General features: G+C 36.1%; 3 protein-coding genes and 1 long non-coding RNA gene across 10 annotated transcripts in view; 2 read left to right on the top strand and 2 right to left on the bottom strand.

Moving 5' to 3' along the window:
• The window catches only part of LOC111457580 (BAG family molecular chaperone regulator 6-like), a 5722-nt gene extending 4137 nt beyond the window's left edge, over positions 1-1585 (top strand). For both annotated transcript variants that reach the window (XM_023099868.1, XM_023099867.1), the window contains one exon: positions 1010-1585. In XM_023099868.1, the coding sequence (XP_022955636.1) occupies positions 1010-1521 (512 nt within the window). In that variant the 3' untranslated portion in view covers positions 1522-1585. The remainder of the gene's footprint in view (positions 1-1009) is intronic.
• On the bottom strand, positions 1561-4656 carry LOC111457581 (4-sulfomuconolactone hydrolase). Its single transcript, XM_023099870.1, has 11 exons — positions 4309-4656; positions 4145-4216; positions 3331-3410; positions 3135-3234; positions 2998-3051; positions 2854-2931; positions 2689-2786; positions 2549-2606; positions 2101-2222; positions 1801-1987; positions 1561-1710 (listed from the first exon to the last, which is right to left on the bottom strand). The coding sequence occupies exons 1-10, from the start codon at positions 4573-4575 to the stop codon at positions 1834-1836; spliced, it is 1083 nt and encodes a 360-aa protein (XP_022955638.1). The 5' UTR covers positions 4576-4656; the 3' UTR covers positions 1561-1710; positions 1801-1833.
• LOC111457582 lies at positions 1981-4634 on the top strand. 5 transcript variants are annotated; one of them, XR_002712964.1, is made up of 6 exons: positions 1981-2153; positions 2236-2368; positions 2492-2615; positions 3317-3469; positions 3796-3877; positions 4075-4634. It is a non-coding gene; the product is annotated as an uncharacterized LOC111457582 (long non-coding RNA). The 5 variants fall into 5 exon arrangements; XR_002712966.1 differs by lacking the exon at positions 3317-3469 and having other exon boundaries at positions 4113-4634; XR_002712965.1 differs by lacking the exon at positions 3317-3469 and having other exon boundaries at positions 4090-4634.
• An 827-nt stretch (positions 4657-5483) lies between the features above and the next one.
• On the bottom strand, positions 5484-8165 carry LOC111457946 (ACT domain-containing protein ACR4-like). Of its 2 annotated transcripts, none has more exons than XM_023100406.1 (7): positions 7871-8165; positions 7643-7713; positions 7430-7543; positions 7280-7347; positions 6273-6869; positions 6065-6169; positions 5484-5985 (listed from the first exon to the last, which is right to left on the bottom strand). In XM_023100406.1, the coding sequence occupies exons 1-7, from the start codon at positions 7939-7941 to the stop codon at positions 5638-5640; spliced, it is 1374 nt and encodes a 457-aa protein (XP_022956174.1). In that variant the 5' UTR covers positions 7942-8165; the 3' UTR covers positions 5484-5637. The 2 variants fall into 2 exon arrangements, with proteins under 2 accessions (XP_022956174.1, XP_022956173.1); XM_023100405.1 differs by having other exon boundaries at positions 7668-7713; positions 7871-8162.
• Between the last annotated feature and the right edge of the window lie 4152 nt (positions 8166-12317).

Here is a 12317-nt window from a genome sequence, read left to right as displayed (position 1 = left end):
CCCCCCCCCCCCCCCATATATAGCAATCGGCCATATCTCCTGTTCTTCATCGGAGACATTTTATCTTCATTTATTCACTTCAGAAAGTTCTGTCTGAAATTTTCCTGATCTGCTTTCTTCTAGATATTTTTTGAGTCCTCAATTGTGATGGAGAGTCCCTTCTTCAGAAATCACTGGAACTACCACCCTCAACGCCCTCGATATGTTCCTAGCATGATGGAAACTCCGGTGCATCGGCGAGCTGTGCCGGTGGTTCCGAAGGTGGTTTCGATTCCTGTCCGTTTTGTTGAGTCGGAGAAGAGTAGATCTGACTCGGCCACCACAATTCAGAAGGTTTTCAGAGGTTTTCTGGTGAGGAAGAGCGTGAAGAAGGTTGTGGCGATTGAGAGAGAAGTAGATGAGATACAGAGGAGGCTCGCGAATGAAGAGACTGTGGATTTAATTCGGAGGGATGCTAAGGAGAGAATTAAGTTTGGTGAGATGCTGATGAGTTTGCTGTTGAGGTTGGATTCGGTGAAGGGCGTGGATTTGGGAATTAGGAATTTCAGGAAGGCAGTGATCAAGAAGGCTATTGCCTTGCAGGAGAAGGTCGATTCAATTGCTGCTGTGGAAGAAGCTACAGATATCGTCCATGAAACTCTCCAAGCTGCGACGGCCAAATGTGATTCTGAAGCTGTTGATCGGAGCTCGGGAATGGATATTTCTGGTGCAAGGGAGGTTGGTGTGGAAGAAACTCCGGATCTCAAGGATAGAATTCCAGAGCTTGAAGATGAAAGTTGTACTGCAAAAATGGCAAACAGTGAACCTGCTGACGGTTGTGATGATGATAGAACAGAAATTGAATCTGTTGAATCTGCCGATGATTGCAATGAGCGTGGAAACGTAGATGAGGTAGCATTAACGCCTCGTTACACTGAAAAGGAGGGAGCAATTATCGAGGAATCCACGGCTTGTTCTATGGAATCGAATGCTGGTCTGGAAGCTCCTGATGCAGATGATGATATACCGAAACCTCAAGTTTCAGAGCAAGGCAAGAACTCGCCAGGAAAAGACGAGGTGCCTGCAGAAGTTGACAGCGACATGATGCATAGAGAGGTTGAGGCGGCAGAGGAGTACGCGGAAATGAGTGAAGCTGAAAGTCAGACGGATTCGTGTAATAATCCGCCGAATTTCGACAATGGGGTTGCAGAATATGGAGCTGTAGATCAAAGGGAGGACAGCGGAAATGGAGAGGAACCAGTAGAAGAAGAAGAAGATGATAGCAGAATGAAGGGAAGAGAAGAGCATGGGGAGAGCAGAGAGCTTCTTGAAAAGATGATGGTGGACAATAAGAGAATGATGGAGATGATGACGCAGCTATTTGAGAAGAACGAAATGCAGTCACGATTGTTAAGCTCACTGTCCCATAGGGTTGACCAGTTAGAAAAGGCACTTGTATATGAGATGCTAAGAAAGAAGAAGAGGAGGAATAGCATAGATTGCTCCGAAAAATGCCCCAAAACAAAGAAAAGTGGTAAATGATGACTAATATTATGATCAGTTCACTGTTGCTAGAGTTTCGAAATGCAATTCTTAGTTATTTCGTTGAACCCTTGTTGCTCTCAACACATGAAGGCAATTCTGTTTATACCCTTACACAATTACTTGTGTCAATCTGTGCCAAGGAATGTTCTTGATAAGTGATCAAACAAAAAGCTGGAACTTGTGTTTGTTTTCTATTTAAGACACGATCACCTCCCACTACAATTTGCCAAACCCCATAACTATCCTTTTTACCTCTCCTACTGCAAGTCTTGGTAATTTGGGGCCTTAGACACCATTGAGACTGTTAGATTAAGATATCCATCGATTTTGAAACAGATGCGCTACGGTTTTGCCTTTAATCCACTCCAACTCGGTAGAAGAAAGAGAGATTTCATTGGCTAATACTGATACTGCATCAATTGCTCCTTTATATCCGCATTCAAGAACGACGAATGGGAAGTCACTGTAACAAACACGACATATTCAAATCATCATACTCGTAAAGCATGCCTTCATGTCTAAACCTGCAAGTTTTTTTTTTTTTTTAATCTTTAGCAGGGGAACTGAAATCAATACCTCCCCCACATGATGCGGTTAGCTCCAAAGCTGGATACAATTTGAGAGAGGAGGTGGGACAAATCTTGGTATGGAAATGGCCTTCTTGACACCCTAAATAGTGCACTGAATTTCACATATATCTATCACAAACAGAAACATAGATACCACGATTTAGGATGATTTCAAGAGTACAATAGTATTATGATTGCATGGACTCGAAGAAGGGGAGCATGGGAGTCGGTGGTGAATGGATTCAAGGAGGAGAACAAATGATGGAAAGATTTTGGTATGTTACATAGTTCAGAATTGCATTGACTCCCATGTTTTTGTTCAGGTTCAGGATTTCATTCATTTACTACTCGATTCTTGTTATCAGAATTAACTTTGTGACCTTAAAATCGACTCCCAGGTTTACAGGAGAAGAAACCAAGCCAGGTGATCAGAATATCTTTAAGGTCACTTTTACCTGGGGAAAACTTGCAAGCTCCAAAAGCTGGGAAATTGCAAGACTGTCTTCTTCATTTCTGCACAAGGTTAGTAAATTGTAGGATGAGCTTTAACGAAACAAGTATTAGAATTAATGAAACCCCCATTTTGTTGGCTTACTCGGGTGGTTTGCAGAAACCCAAGTGATCAAGCAGAACATTGGTTGAAGGGAACTCTGTGCAGAGCTCTTTTATCTCTTCAACATGAAGGCTTAGTCCCTGAAAGGATTTACCTCTTATCATATCTTTGCTGATAGGAAGCCCATTAGGGTACATTTGAAACTACCTTCATGCACATAAAACCCACAGGAATCCCAAGTTTTCCTGCTGTAGAGAATAATGCTTTCCCCACCTCATTTGTCATCTGCATATATCATTAAACATGTCTAAGTAGGAAGTAGGAAGTAGATCAGAGCAATCAGGGTGAAACCTTTTGACCTGATGGCCATAAGTATGGATTAAAGCGAACAGCCGAGTATCCATCCTATAAGGAAAAGAGAACACATCAAAATCATTTCGCTGAGTTAGAACAGTAGATGTTGTTTGATAGGAGAAGTAGCCGAAAACCTTTGTTACAAGATGTTCCAGCAGCTGAATTCCACTTCCATCTTCTGCTGGATTTGCTAGGCAACAACCAACGAATTTGTTGGGATACTTATTAATTACGCTGTCCATAGAAGATTCGGGATGAAGAAGTACTTTGGGATGTCATAGTTAATTGAACATCTAACATGCTTCTTCTTCAACAGCACTCAACACTGACCTTGTCACATAGGAGTGATCAAATTTATGGTTGATCGGCTGGACGATAAGCGCACCATCTACCCCTGCTTCTTCCATGGACTGATATTTGTTTTGGACAGATTGAAGAAAATGTTAGACGAACACGACTCTCCATAATGGTATGATATTGTCCACTTTAAGTATAAGCTCTCATAGCTTTGCTTTGAGCTTTCTCAAAAAGCTTCGTACCAATGGAAAGAGTATTCTTTGTTTATAAACCCATGATCATCCCTTAAATTAGTCGACGTAGGACTTCCATCATCCAACAGAAAATGCTGTCAAAATATAGCTTCCTAGAAAGCCTATATGGTAAATATGGTTTGCAGTAAATGATGATTACTTCATGTGGGTGGATCTTGAATTTAGATGAGTGTTGTAGCTGTTCCTTTATTATATGTTTTAACTTAATGAGTTTGGATTAGCTGATTATTTATCTTTGTCACAGGTATCAATCCAGAGATTCAAATATGAAGAGTTGAATTCTGTGAGATGTCATTGAAACAGCCTTCTCCGTAGTTCCACAATAGGTATATAATGTTGTCTATTCAGTCTAAAGCTTTATGAAATTTTTCGTTGGGTACTGCTACCAAATATTGTTTTATTTCGACTTTTCATTTTAGACTTTTTCGAAAAGACTTTTTCGAAAGGTTTTAAAAGGCCTCTAATAAGAAAAGGTTTCCCATCATTATGAGTAATGCTTCGTTTCCCTCTTCAATCCATGTAGGATAAATCCATGTAGGATCGGGTGAATGCTTATATTAGTGAATCAAGATGAAGATAAGTGGGAGGATTACCTGGAGCAAGAAATGGAGGTGCCCTGTTAAGGTGGGTTCCTGGCCTGGAAAGTAAGGGTATTGTGCAGCAGCCTAGAGAGTGAATCGAGTAAAATGGGAGTCAGCATAGGTAGGTTATCATGCTTATACAAACAGAGATTGAGGAATGAATGATTCGATTTTACCTCTTGTGGAGATGCCCAGACATGGAGATGCGAATCGATAACTTTGCCATCAGTAGCAGAAGAAGACGGTGATGACGAAGATGAAAATGGCATGTTGAGTTTGAAATTAGGGTTGCTGCTGGTGGTGGTGGTGTATTGAGATGCAGATATTGTGGGAGCGGCAGAGGAATTCCTGGAAGATGGCGATAGCGAGGAACGAAGAGAGCGGAGAGAAGATGGCAGTGAAACAAGTTTCAGCCTCGCTGCCATTGCCACTGCCACCGCCATTTTAGATAAGGAAGTAACGATTCCCCCACGCAAGTTTGTTTTAAAAATTCAAATAAATTTTTAAAAAAATAAAATCCCCAAAATGTCCAAAATAACCTTTTTCATTAATTTTATGAACTTACAAAACTAACCTTGACTTTTTTTTAATTTTTTTAATTTTTTTTTTGGATATTATAGGAATATTTTTTATACTTAAGAGATATTTTTATTATTTGCAATTGCATTTAGTATCACTTATTATTTGTAAAAATTAATAACAAAAATAGGATTTAATTCATCTAAAATTAAAGTTTTTTTTTTTTTTTTTTTTTTTTAAGAAAAGGAAAATGGGGAAAAAGTTGAAAAAGACGGGTTGTTGGGGGGGGGGGGAAAGGGGGAAAAGGGAAGAGAGGCGGGGTGTGTTATTAATTATTGGAAAGTAGTAAAGCCGACAGGATGAAGACACGTGTATTGGGAAATTGCGTTGCAGCCCATAAACCAACCAATATTTCTGAAAGCGACCCAACATCCTCTCCTCCTCCTCTCCTTCTAACTTCACCTTTTCCCAATTTCCCTCTTTTCTTCATACTTTGAACATTCTTGAATCAAATTCCTTTCTTTATAGCTCAGTTCGATAACATATCTACATATTCTCGAGACAAAATAGAGCTTAGTTCAACTTAATTAGCAATAGGGTTTTGTCCAACTTAACCAGTTAAGATACGTACATGTTCTCGACAAAGAAATTAGAAATTTGATATCTCTCGACTACAAGGTTCTCAATTCTACTTAGCCAGCTAGGAAACATGTCCTCGGTAGATAGGCTAGAGATTTGGATTCTCGAAACTATGTAATAAAAATAAATGAAGAGAGAAAAATGATGAGTTGAGTTTGATTATGTACATTCATTATTATGATTGTACAAGTTAGAATCTAAATGAAGCCATGTATTTTGATTGATGAAGCCATGTCTCAATATCAACAACCATTGATTTGAAACCTCTGTTGCTGTTTTACTGAAGGATTATGATGATGATTCTACTATTTACATCAATATTACTTCTTCCTACTTCCTACTACTCCTCATGAACATGACTTTATCAAACCCAAGTTGTAAAGTACCTTCTCCGATCTCGACCGAAACAGGTTTCCCAATGAGAATCCCGACCCCTCCTGTGCTGGATACTTCGACTGTCGTTCCTCGTCCTTCACATGGAGTATCGTTAGTCCAATGGCTTCCCGTACTGCCTTGATCGTGTCGCTCCTTACTGAGTTTCCTGATGCATCAGTCACGTAGAAAACATTCACTGCCTGACTTCCTCTCGTGGTAACCTCAGCTCGAGTGACAGAAAGACCGTTCTCTCTAAATATTCTCGTTACGTCGCTTAATAGCCCGACTCTGTCTTCACTACAAAGCTCGAGTTTTATACCCTATAGTATGAATAACAAAGTTGTATAAAACCAGTCATGTGATAAGAGTTAAATCGTTCACTCCGATTCGTGTAAATACCTCGGTCGTTCGTCGCTTAATTGCTGCCTCCAAGCAATGGATAACCCTCTGCCTCTCTGCTTCTGAACTAATAGGACTTCCATCTACATGCCTGATAAAGTACTCCTGCCAGAAAGTTAGAGAGATTGAAATTTTCATATATTTCTATTAAATGGGACTGCCAAGAAAAAGTACGAAAGTTCGATAAACACAACAACTTCGGACCGACCTGATAAGCCTCGGGCTCTTCAGCAATGATGGTTGCATGGTACACGACATATTGCATATCAGTCAGGGTGCAAACGGTATCGAAAAGTAGCTTGGGTCGGTCGGGGCATCTCAGGTTGACAATGGTATATCCCTTCTCAACACAGTTCTCTACTGTCACAAGTGGCCTGCTCTGATAGCTTTCGCCGCAACTCGCATAATTCAAGTCGAAATCACGGTCTGCATACATCATTTGATGCAGCCTCCTCTCTTTATGAGTAGAGTTCATTGAAACAGCAGTATTGGCACTATGCTTATCTCTATCTCCTTTAAGAACATAGAGGAGAAGCTGTTTAATCTTAGACAACCGATCGGGATCATCTATCGGCGTTCCACTCGTGTCATCAGTGATGTAAACGACTGAAGCCATTCTTGAATTGTGCGTCCATACCTCTGCAGCTACTACATTACATTTGAGATCTGTAAGAACAGCAAAAACCTCAGACAGCAAGCCTGGCCTGTCTCGTCCAGACAATTCGATCGTCGTATGTTCTGCAGCAGCTTGGACACCTACCGACCTCCTTAATGATCTGAAACTACGCGCCCTCGGCCCTAGTGACTGAGACAAGAAACCTTTTACTTTCCATCCAATAAGTGAACTTAAACATAAAGCATAACCAGCCTTTCACATGACTCCACACAAAATTATGCTAAAGCAATTCGACATAAATCAGACACAGACAACTATCATAACCTTTACTGTCTGTTCTTCCTCATTCAAAACAGTTCAGCAACTAAATCCAAACGTTAAGTTCAATTTGAGTGTAATTTGACCAAAACCCTCCTTGATTTCTCTCTTATCTACTTCTTCCCTTCAATAGGTCATCTCAATCACAATCACAAGAACTTCAGTTCCCATTGGTTCTTAATTCTAGAGAAACTATTGTAGATTAACCAGCATGATATTGCATCAAATTCAATGAGATTCAATGGAAGTTTCAGTACTAAAATCTGAGTTTTCAAATGTACCTGTTGGATTCTCTCGCCCACACTATCATCACAGAGCTTTTTCCCATGCTGATCAGTGACGTGAAACACTACAAAAAAAGAAGCAAAGCAAGAAACATTACAGAAATTGAAATGAAAGAGAAAAAACAGGCATAGAAAAAAGCTTATTACCATCCATGAACCATTCACCATCAGAAGAAATGTAAGCTCGACGAATTATAAGATTCAAATCAGTGAGAACCTGAACCACCTCCAGCAAACTGCCATGCCTATTAGAACTANAACCTACAAAATTCCCCAAATCAGAAACAGCAAAAAAAAAAAAAAAAAAAAAAAAAAACTCGAATCCTGTTCTATCCCATCCCAATTGCAAACAAATCGTACAAAAATCAATCGATTCCTCAAATACCTTAATCAAAGTAGCCTTCCTGCTCGAGGTATTGTCAATAGACACCCTGAGAATCGACGATTAAAAAGAAACAAACAGATTCAGAAGGCGCGAAGAAAAACTAAAAACGAGAGAAATCGAAGACCCAATTCGTGGCGAGGAAATCCGAAGAGAAAGAAAAAGGAAAGGCATAAAAAAAGAATCGAAGAAGTGGAGCATTATACCTTGGGGGGTTCATTCTAATGACGAGCTTTTGGTACTCATCGTGAACAGGGATGGAAGCCCAGGAATCCATTGGGGGAATTGGAGAAGGAGGAAGAAGAAGAAGAAGAAGAAGAAGAAGAAGAGATGGGTGTTTGTGGAGTGTGGAATGGATTGTTGTTGTTGTAATCGTGATATAGGCGATGCGATGAGATTTGAGGGAATTTTGTGTGAGGAGATGAGAGCTGGAGCGATGGAGTTTCTGTTTTGGGGAATGAGATTTGTTGAATATCCGCGTAGCAAGTTGGTTGGGTGGAGGCGGCTTTTCAGCTGGCGGAAGAGTTATGGACGGATCCAAACACTTCCATAACACTATTATTTTTTTTTTTTTTTTTTTTTTATCTCTTTTTATTTCATAAACATATTGGGCCGTGGAATGGGAAGTCCCACATCGATTGGACAAAGGAACGAGTGTCAACAACGACACAAAGCCCTGAAGAGGGTGGATTGTGAGAACCCACATCTGTTGGGGGAGGAGAACCAATGCCAGCAAGCACGTTGGGCCCCATAATGGTGGATTGGGAGGTCCCACATCGATTGGACAAAGGAATGTGTGTCAATAATAACGCTAAGCCCTGAAGATGGTGGATTGTGAGATCCCACATCGGTTGGGGGAGGAAAACAAAAATGACTTGAATTCGTATCATTTTAATTTTTATTATCCGTATTTAATAATTATGTTTATTTATTTATTTATTTATTTTTGTTCATAATACATTGAAATTCTTAGTCAAAATTTAAAAAAAAAAAAAAAACAAAAAGGAAATATATTTTTAATTTGGAAAATAAGCATATATTTTAAAAAAAAAAAAAAAAAAAAAACTAAAACTTAATTTACAAACTAATTTGTTATTACAATTATTTTAGTTGTTATAGTTATAGTTAGAAATATAAAAGGTTAATTAGTTAATTAATTAATTAATTATATTTTTTTTTAAAAGGACGAAAAAGAAAATAATAATAATAATAATAATAGGGAGTGGAAGCATAAAAAAATGAATAAAAGGGAGGAGGCAGTGGAAATGATGCTTCAATCACTGCCACATATCATGTGCCGTGCATCACAGGCACGTGTAGAGAGAAAAAATTATCATTTATTTATATATTTATATATTTATATATATAAAAGTTTGTCTAGGAATTTTTGGGACCCTCACGTGCCTCGCTGCAGGCCTTCTCTTTCACAAAATTTTCAATTTTACTGTTTTAATTAATTTCCAATTTATTCCCACAACTTTTATTTCTTTAACATATTCTAAAACTTTATAAATAAATACACCATTTAACATTAATTATTAAACTTGCAAATTTAATCCAAAACTTTGCTATAATTTTAATAACTTTATAAATTTAGTCCCGAATTTCAAATTTTTTAAATCAAGTACGTGTATATATATATATATATATATTGTTGATCTAGTAAGATTTAGAGGCAATTATATGGCTCGAGAATTGTCGAAATTTTTGGTCAGCTTATAAACTGATTGTTTTTTTTTTTTTTTTGTCAGGTCAACCTAATAAACTTAAAAATAGAATTACAACCCAATCTCACTCTATTTATAAGATTATTATGAAAATTAAAAATATTTGATATTTATAACGGATGTGATGTTAGTAATGTATTGTGACTTATAGATGCTTAATATTTGAGTAAATTATAAATTTTTTAAATGAATATGTATATATATATATATATATACTTCATCGTGGTATTTTGCAACTCATTGAACCTTTGCCACATCTCTTCTTGTGCGCGACAAAGCTATCAGGGTGACCAACAGGTCTTGAGTTGCTTGTAGGAGTAACTCTTTCTTCGAGCAAGTCCACTCAAACCATTAGTTTTTTGATTGGCAACCCATCTAGGCGGTTGCTCATTGCGTCGATTTCTTCGACTTTTTCGTTCAATTCCGTCACTCGTTCTTCAAGGGAGCGGACGGTGTCAGGAACTTCTTTGAAGAACAACATTTTCTTCTCTATTAAAGTAAGTCGTCGGCTTATATATAAACAACTCAATAACTCATTTAAAAAATAGACAGTTGGGTTGTGAATTAAATTTTGGGTTGTTCGGGTCCACCAACCGAACTAACCTTAAATAATTATAGGTTGTGTATAAAATAATTTTTCGACCCAATTCAATCTACGTAACAAGTAAGAAAAATCCTTCCTTACAACTAGTATAAGATAAACGTCTGATCGACAAAACTCTTGGAACTGCATCATTTTTTTTTTTCTCGTTTTCTATCGATCAATGAATTTCAATCATTTTATTCGAGATTTCATCGTTCATATCGAAACGCTTGATTTTGTCTTCGAAATGGAATGAAATCATTAATTGAGTTGAGAAATGGAATGAAAAAAAAAAAAAGGAAAGGGACATGAAATAGAGTTTTGAAAGTTAGATTAGGTGTGAAAACAGCAGCTTTTTTTTTTCAGAATTTAAAAGGCAAACAGTACATAGTCACTGAATCTGACTCCTCTAATTTACCCTTTTTTACCCATCCAATCTATTGCTTCCCTTTTCACTGTCATTTTCACTCATTTACTTTTTTACTTTATCCACATTAATTTAAATATTTTTCTATATATCCACATATTTTTTAAACCTTAATCATACCAAATTTAAATTTAGGAAAAAATAAAAAATAAATAAAAATATTAATGGGAAATATTAATTTCACCTCCTATAAAGCTGAACATTTTTCCACTAAATTAATTTTAATTAGATACTTTGCACTTAATCACATTTTTTTTATATAATTTGACTTTATAAATCATAATTAATGCCTAATTAAAATCAATATAAAAATCTTAAAAGGAAAAAAAGTCAAAAAAATCAGCTATCAATTAAAGCTTGCAAAAACCAAATTACCCACGAAAATGCCTAATTTAAATAAATATATACATATAAAAAAAACCATTATTTATATATAATTCCAAATTGTGAAGTTTAAATTATAAATATATGTTGCTCTAAAATTTTGGAAAAATTAATTTTAAAAATTGTGAGTTTTAGAATAGTTAAGGTTATTAAACATTTTATTAAATCTATAATCCAATTTAATGAAATTGAAATATTAAAATGAAAATTTATATATTTACCAATTAAAAAAAGTATTATTATTCCCTAATTTAATTCGAAAAGAATGAGATTATGTTTTTATGAAAAAGAAAAGAATAAAACGTGGAAAAGACAGACTGCTGACAATGCCACGTGGAGGCATGATTTTGAAAGTATGCAGTGTCGCATCCAGACAGTTATCAGATCTGCCATGTCAGCCCTTATCATTGTCCTCTTCTTTATTTCATTATTCCATCAATTTTACCAAAATATTGTCAAATTTTATAATTTTTACCTTAAATTTATAATTTCTTATTTTGTTGAGATTTTTTATTTCCTTAAATAAATGATTAAAATAAACGAGAAATTAATGAGGTGTATTAATTATTACTTTAAACGCTATTATTTTTATTTATTTTTTGCTAAATTTACTAATTAATTTTAGTAGAAATACAAATGTTAATAAAAACAAACGTTAATATTTTATCTCCATTAAAATTCCTTTTGTTTTGTACTAAATATATGTTTTAAAATTTAATAAATACACAAAAATATTATTTTAAAACGAAATGTCAAAAAAAAGTCTATGAGAAGGTAAAGATTAAAATAGTCGAATTTTACTGAGTTAAAAGTTTATGATAAAAAATAATATACCTAAAAAATTATTTTCTCCAAATAAAAAGAGAGAAAAATATATATTTTAATAATTTTTGTTATAAAATACTAGCCCAATGGGCCTGGGCCCATCATACCATCTTGTTAAGGGAAGTATTCGGTTAACGGATTGGCTTGAGCCGAGCTGGAGGCAGCTAATCGGCTTTGCGCCATTTAAAAATGTTTGAAAGTCAGCTCCAGCTGAGTGGGGCTGCTGTACATTTGTCATGCCAGGCTGGCACCTACCGCCCTTTTTTCCATATAATGTATATTTTCTTTTTTATAAAATAAATTAACTTACATATATATTTTCTTATTTTTTTTAAAAAGGGAAATTATTTATTGTTGTCTCGTTAGAGTAATTTTAATTTTAATTTTAATTACCGAAAGAAATTAAAAAGAAAAAAACAAAAAAGCGAAGATGCGATGAATAAATAAATAAATATATTAATGGTAGAGATGAAGGGCGTATAATAGCAAATAAATCCGTTGGGGCATGGGGGGAAAGAATCCATGCTTAAATGCGCCTTTAAAAGAGAGAGTGGATTGGTCCACGTGTCTTCTTTCGTTTGCTTCGCATATCCATCCGTTAACCCTAACCTACCCTTTCTCTCTCTTCTCTCTCTCTCTCCTCTGCAACTTCGTCGCCATTGGAAGGAAGAGAGGTACACCACAAAAAAAAAAAAAAAAAAAAAAAA

Source organism: Cucurbita moschata, unplaced genomic scaffold, assembly GCF_002738365.1.
Source record: "Cucurbita moschata cultivar Rifu unplaced genomic scaffold, Cmos_1.0 Cmo_Scf00020, whole genome shotgun sequence".
Classification (NCBI taxonomy): Eukaryota; Viridiplantae; Streptophyta; class Magnoliopsida; order Cucurbitales; family Cucurbitaceae; genus Cucurbita; species Cucurbita moschata.
Note: the sequence above shows the minus strand (reverse complement) of the source record. Positions and strands in the feature narration are given on the sequence as shown.